Raw genomic sequence first — 7,637 nt, forward strand, 5'->3', positions numbered from 1 at the left:
ATTGTTTCCCATCATCTACAAAAATGAACCAATTTACAATATAAGACCTTTGAATAGTTTGATGCACAAGGCAAACAACCTGTTCACAGCCTCACAGCATTTAACAGATCTTTAATAAGAAGAACCAATAGGATTCCTCTATGTATGAAGGTAGGCGGTACTTCCTGATGGCAGGCTGTGTGTTATGTAACTCTATCGACATGTGAGCTGTCACTGAAGAGCATTTTGTTGTGGTTAGTTTGCAGTGGTTGTGCAGCACAGCAGAGAGGAACCACGATTGAGCCGAATACAGGAGTAACGCTGTAATCGGTTTATAATCAGCTGTATAAACAATAGAGGGATCATGGAGACCTTAAAGTCATTTGTTTCCCACCATCCTGAAACTATCACTCTGGTCGCAGCGACAGGTAATTTATGCATTGACACACGTTATTTAGACAAGAATGTTAAATCTAGCTTAGTCTGTATTGTCACTCACTCACCTGTAAGCAGTGAGTGGGATTGCATGCTTGCAAAATGACAGTTTTCTAAAGTTTCATGTTGCCAAAAGTAACATGTTGCTGCAGTGACTTTGTAAAACAGTCACAGCTTCATTATTGAAAATGCAAACCAATTTTGCTTTGTTGTTTTTATAGCTGCAGCAGTAGAGCACAGGTGCAACATTAGTATATATTTACCTGCACTCTGTTTAAGTGAATAATGTGATCTTGCATTATAATTATAATGCATTTACGTGCTTGCTTTGATTGCTCTTCATGTTGTGCAATTTTGACAGCTTTATGCAATGTTGGCCATGTTCTTTTGAAGTATTTTACAAAGCTGTGTTTAATTCATTACATGAATATTAGGGCTGCAACTAGGTATTAATTTTATTTTCATTAGTGATTAATCCAACAACTATTGTACTTTCTGGATGAATCGAAGAAACATTTAGTCTATGAAATGTCAAAAAATTGTAAACAAATGCCATCAATAATTCCCAGAGCCAAAGGTGATGTCTTAAAATGTCTTGTTTTGTCTGACCAACAGTCCAAAACCTCAGACATATTCAATTTGCAGTGATATAACAGAAAAAACATACATTTATGCAGAAAAAATCAAGCAAGTATTTTTGCTTGAAAAATGATTTGTAAAATAGTTGCAGAGTAAATCGATTGACTAATCAATGAATGTTTCAGCTTTAGTTAAATTATGAAGTGAGCTAACTCTGAATTAAAAATCCTTAAGATATGAAGTCTGTATTTCAGTAATATGACATTCATTTTGTTGGCCAAGCTAAAGGGTCTGCCTCTTGATAGATAGAAAGATAGAAACTATTTTGTTAGTTCTCTATGAAAGGCCTTTTATAATTAGTGGAGATTAATAACTGTAACTGTGTGTACTTTTTTACAGGAGTGGGACTTTTTGGTGTGAAAAAACGGATAGCAAGTGGGGTGTGTCAAAGCAAAGCGCGGCTGGACATAAAAACTGCTTGATCACTGGAGGCAACACTGGGATCGGCAAAGAAACAGCTGTCGACTTGGCTAAAAGGGGTCTGTGATGTATCTGGCTTTCATATTCCAGCCTTTAAATATCCGATTTCAATTAAGGATTTGCTGCTGTGTTACAGGCACAAGGGTCATTCTGGCCCGTAGGGACATGGACAGAGCTAATAAGGCTGCAGAAGTCAAAATGACAACGTGATTGTCAAAAAGTTGGACTTGGCATCTCGACAGTCAGTACCGCAATTTGCCAAAGAGATCCTAGCAAGTGAAGAGAGGCTGGATGTTCTCATCAATAATGCAGGTAGATGTATAAATCACCGTCATCTGTCTCCTAGTTGTGTGATATATCATGTTCCAACAGTGCACATTATTACCTAAACAGGTGGGAGGTGTTACACAAATTGATGTCCACTGATTTTCTTACTTTCAGGTGTTATGAGCTGTCCAAAATGGCAGACTGAAGATGGTTTTGAAATGCAGATTGGTGTGAACCACCTGGGCCACTCCCTCTTGTATCTGTTGGATCTCCTGAAGAAGTCATCTCCGAGCCGCATCGTCAACGTCGCCAGTTTAGTTCATGAAAGAGGTGCAGCTTTCTTTCACTTGAACAGATGTGGATTTTTTGTTTCTTCAGGGAATGCCATCCTTTCAATGTCATTTAATATTAAAAACCACATCTGTGAATAAGAATGTCGTGCTTTCACTCAACAGGTCAAATGTATTTTGATGACATAAATCAGGACAAGATTACTCTCCTTTTAAAAGCTATTCCCAAAGTAAGCTAGCTAACATCCTCTTTACAAGGGAGCTGGCCAACAGGCTACAAGGTAAAAAAAATATTAATTTTTATATTTCATACCAGACATTATAGAGTATTTAAAAAACTGTGTCTACTTTACGTTTTATGTGAAAAAGTGAACGCATCATGTTCTGTGTTTTGTCATTTTACATGTACTGGAGTTACAACGTACAGCCTCCACCCTGGAGTAATCTGGACTGAGCTTGTCCGACACTTTTGGCCCACAGTGCCCCTGTGGAAGAGAATTTTATATACACCATTCTGGTTATTTATCAAGTCTCCAACAGAAGGGGCTCAAACCACCATCTACTGCACTGTGGAGGAAAGCCTGCAGAACCAGAGTGGACTCTATTACAGGTCAGTAAATCTATAGATGGCGGGTCCATGATTGGAGGTTAAACAGTCAATATCAGTACAAATGATACAGTGTCAATCATGGTTGGATTGATTCAGTTTGGGACCCCCTAGCAAAAACGAGTTGCTGAGCAGCTAATAACTCCTGCTCCTCCCCCCTGACTATAGTGCTCCTATGCTGGAATATTATAAAGCCCCAGGTTTGCTAAGTGGTAATTTGATTTAAGACACATTTATTTAGGAATTAGCACCACGTAAGTACAGTTTCACTATCACTTTCAAGCTTCATTAATTGATTTGGTCGGCCACTTGGGGGCAGTGGAACAAAGTGAAAACAACGTTATCATATAATCACCTTTACTTGATATGATGAACATGTTTGGAAACATGTTAGTGATGCACCGATTTACTTTTTCTCTCATTATACCGCATCCAATACCTTGGAATCATTTTCATGTCAGGTAACATGAGGCCAGGGATAGCTGTGGCACTAAAATCTGAGTTACCACCACCAAGAATCAATGAATAACTATAAGCAGAAGCAAAGAATTAAAGACAAACAAACTGGATCATTCACATCATGGCCAATATGTAATCTGCTTGTTAAGGTCAATATCTGCACCAAAACAGATCTAGAAAATACATCAAGCAGACTCGGAGAAACATTAACGTTCATTTGTAGTCCAGTATGTTCACCAGCTAGTTGCTAACTTTGTCTGCCTGCCATTTAGTGGCAGGTGGCATAAAGTAGCCTTATTAGAGCTGCAGGTAGAAAGTAAGTTGATAAGATCAGAGTTGTAGGCTGGAAAAGATCATCTAAAATAGATTTTAAAAAAACATCTGTAGAGCTAAGGGGGATAGTCTTCTGGGTTTGCCACTACAGCAACCCCTTTCAAATTATACATTGTGATTTGATAGTCAATTTTTAATATAAAACATTGATCAGTGCAGCTTTAAAATTAGATATTGACACATGGACGCTCCTCAAGACAGGGCCTGAAGATGAGATAATAAACCAGGACCCATCTAAAGGACCCTGTCATGTCAGTATATAATGCATTAGTTTGTATTCATAATACACACTAATTACTACAAACCACTTGCCACAAATGAGCAGTGAACCTGGGGCTTTTGGGACCCTTGGGGCAGTTGCTCACTTTGTCTGGTTGGTAATCTAGCATTGGCTACAGTGCTGAAGACATTATCTGAACTCTGGAGTGCTCTGCTTTCAGCCTGTTTTTCCAGTTAATGGCTGTTTGACGTATTCATCTTGCTTTACATGTAATAAAAAGCCTCTGTGCACCTTTTCACACACAGTTTAATCTCTGCTGCCTCTAAATCTAAAATGAAATTTCTTCATAATAGAGTGAGTAAATACAAAATAATGATTGATTCCTTCTTTGTGTTTTTTTTTCTGTGGTATATTTTCCTCTTGAGAGACACAGACATTATGTTGTAGACTCAATTTGTATCACAGAATTGCCTGTAATACCATCAATATCTTGAATAATACTGTGATAGTAGTCTTTTGTAAGTTACCCTGTGGTTCCATCCTTTATTCACGATTGTATCCTGAACTTCTTTTTGTGACTAAATCCGCACAGTAGGAGCGGATCGAGTCATGTGTTTCACTCTGAATTCTGCTCTGATTACAGTGACTGCGCCCCTAAAACAGCTGCCCCTCAGGGTTGGGATGATGAAGCTGCCAAGAAGCTGTGGGATCTGAGTGCCTCTATGGTTGGTCTGACATTATCACAGTGACATCGATGATGATGATGATAATCATGATCACAGTTCCAATGGACTGCCAAGTGGCCTGAGGAAGGAGTGATGCCCTCTCTAATGAGCATCTGTCTGGCTACTATCAGCTGAGCTCCTGCTTAATGCGGTGAATAAGTAAACAAACAGAAAACAGAAATCACAAGTGATAGACATTTATTCTGAATATACAACAAACTACTTGCAAAAATACTATGGATTATGTTTTTTTTTTTCTTAAACAGAAGCAGTGCTTCACAGGTAAGTTACATGGAAGCTGTATGATCTTTAGTTTTGATTGCCATTAGCGTGAAATGACATTTAATTGACAAGTTTCACCAATGTTTGTTTGGACTAAGGGCTGTAATGTCCTTCAATGTCACTTTAATTCACCAGATATTACATGTGCTTTGAAAGTTTTTGTAACACTATTAATAGCAACATTTCTCTTTCTTTTTCTCCTCCTGGCCAATAAAGTGCCGTTAAACATATCCCATCATTTTACCTGTTTTTTTTTTTTTTAAGGCATATTGTTCATTCATTCACATCACATGTACAATTCATTTTGCTCCATGTGAGACCAACAATATTGAAATAAACACATTTTGGTTACATCATCATACATTTAAAATGGTTCTAATACAGTAAATGTATCTGTCCACTCTTTTTTTCAGGTTTCTTTATCTTGAAGGCACTTTGTACAAATTTGCTACAAACAGTCAAATATTATCTTACTCAAAGCTACATCTCAGACAAGTGCATCACATTTTTTTCTTATCCAAAGTAAAGTCCATTAATGGTGTTAATTACATATGCACAAAGTGCACCCAAGTGGTCTGTTGGCTACAAATGGACCCAGTATGTTCCCTACACATTACATCATCATGTAAGAGCTAGTTCAGAGGAAAAGTACCATATCTTGGCATTTACATTCAAAACTGTAATACATATACAGCAGATTTTGTGACATCAAAAGATAATAATCCTTAAGGTTGGGTGTAACACAGGGAGAAAAGCTATCTATATTGCTCAGTTTCAATATGATTTTTTTAAAATAAATGATACATTATTCAACATCTAGACGGCTGTGAGTCTACACAACTGAACCTATGGATGTGCTTCCTGACAGTTTATGGTGTTAACATTTCTACTTTCACAATATGTGCTGCATAAACACCAATAACTAACTAATGAGCCAGCTCTTCAAAATCAGAAAGCTGTTTCATCTGCTCCACTTGCATAGAGTGCCTTCTCACTAGTTTCTTCTTGGACTTGAGGCCGCCTCTCTTTGGTGTGTTTGGTGCTACTGGAGCTATAGATCTAATACCTGTGGCCAGAGGTGAGGAAGGCTTGCTACTAGCCCCGATGTCAGGAATGGGAGGGTTGGGGTTAACGTTGAGAGGGGGCAGGTGGCCAGGCCTGGTGTGGGAGATGTGATCTAGCAGCAGGGTGCCTGAGCCTCTCCTTTCCAGGAGGCCTGGTGCACGCCTGCGTGCTGTGCTGGGAGAGGATGTGCTGGCATTGCTGTCGAGGGATTCTCTGGAGCTGGTCAGCATTGCTAGGGGAGAGGTGTTTAGTTTCCTTCGCTCCACTGGGACCTTAGGAGAGTCTAACATGCCAGAGTCTGAATAGAGCTGTGAGTCTGAGTCATAGTGATCGTTCCCAAGACGTCTCCTGTGCACTGTGTCTCTCAAACCGACTAGTCCACTGTTGCAGCTGCTACCCTCCTGCTCTGTGGGCACAGTGCTGCGCCTTGCTAGTGGCTGGTGCTGGCCTAGAGATCTCTCATATGATGCTTTAGATGTTGGAGGAATTGATAGTGAAGTTGTTATTTTGCAGGGTTGTTCACCCACTAATGGGAATAGGCTGTCTTTACCATCCACACTGTTCTGTCGAGATAAAGCCGACCTCTTACTCAGAGAGAGTCCGTTTACGCCTGCGACAACGTCCTCATCAGAGCTGGCTTTCTTGCTCTCCTCATGGGCGGTGGCCGCAGCCAGGACGGACGGAGCAATCAACCCCCAAGGCTCTGACTGCAGCCGCTTCAGCTGAGGTAAACGTGCACGCTTGGGGTTCACAGGACGACGTGTTGGAGATGAGGGCCCGTTGGCGAGCTTCGCAGCTGAACTAGAGGTTTTCAGCTTGGTCTGGAAACTGAAGACTGTGTTTTGTTGCTCTTGCTCAGGTGTGGGAGATGCAGTAACATTAATATCAGAAGGAGAGGTGCAGTATGCCGGGGTGGACCTCTCATCCAGCTCTGGTGAAGGGGGGACATTTAGGTACTGTTTGGTAGTTTTAGTACCAAATGGTGACTTGTCTGTGGTGATTATGATGACCTCCTTGCCTTTAGCTTTGCATGCATCCAGGAGCAGTTTCAGTGTCTGCTTGTCATCTGCATTGATGGCGTAGACCAAAGCTGAGGCCCCACTCCTGTCCTCCAGACTGGGATCAGCTCCGTTGCTCAGCAGGTGATCCACCACCTCATGTCCTGCCTTGTGGATGCAGGCGTGCATTAGGGCTGTCTTACCTCCCTTGTCCTGGATGTTGGGGTCCGCCTGGTTGTCCAGTAAATATTTCACCAGTTTGGACTTGCTTACACTCTGCTGGTCAGTGTGTGTGGACATGCAGGCCACCATAAGTGGCGTCTCTCCACGTTCATTGCTCTCGTTGATATATGCGCCTCCCTCCAACAGGAGCCTGGTGAGTCTCAGGCGTTTGAGCCATACTGCCTTCAGGAGTGAGTTTCCATCTGTCCGCAACTCCAGAATATCTGCCATCTCCCAGCCAATCACAGATCTTCTCAGCGTTGAACTTACAGTTCACAGCCCTTTGAACAAATCATGGAAATAGTTCAGCTTACACTGCAAAATCTATAACCTATAATCAAAGACTCATAATGTGTTTATTTCTCTGTTTTTCTAAATAATCACCAGCAGGTGGCAGTCTGTTACAACATAAAGGTTATTCATTCAACTTATTACTACAGATTTCTGACATATGAAATACATTATAACTCAGATGAAGGTTGTGTATAAAATGTACAAAATGTAATTTTCTAAATGGAACATGTCATGCCCATGTTCAAAAATCATCCATGCAGAGGAGACAAAATGGTAACTACACCTGTTACATTCACAAACACTATGGATGAATGCTTAGGCGGTGATATTTGGATATTAAAATTTAAAGTTTCTCTTTTTAGTCTCGCCAAGACATAAGCTTGTCTGTGTCTATTTCCATAT

At 40.6% G+C, this 7,637-nt stretch overlaps 1 protein-coding gene and 1 pseudogene across 1 annotated transcript; one reads left to right on the forward strand and one right to left on the reverse strand.

Moving 5' to 3' along the window:
- Nucleotides 1-129: 129 nt before the first annotated feature.
- On the forward strand, nt 130-4,892 carry LOC137183022 (retinol dehydrogenase 11-like; annotated as a pseudogene).
- Nucleotides 4,893-5,332: 440 nt separating this feature from the next.
- ankrd34c (ankyrin repeat domain 34C) lies at nt 5,333-7,240 on the reverse strand. Its single transcript, XM_067589734.1, has one exon. It carries the CDS (start codon nt 7,170-7,172, stop codon nt 5,583-5,585), a length of 1,590 nt encoding a protein of 529 aa, XP_067445835.1. The 5' UTR covers nt 7,173-7,240; the 3' UTR covers nt 5,333-5,582.
- Nucleotides 7,241-7,637: the final 397 nt, after the last annotated feature.

The sequence above is a fragment of the Thunnus thynnus genome, chromosome 5 (assembly GCF_963924715.1).
Source record: "Thunnus thynnus chromosome 5, fThuThy2.1, whole genome shotgun sequence".
NCBI classification, from domain to species: Eukaryota; Metazoa; Chordata; class Actinopteri; order Scombriformes; family Scombridae; genus Thunnus; species Thunnus thynnus.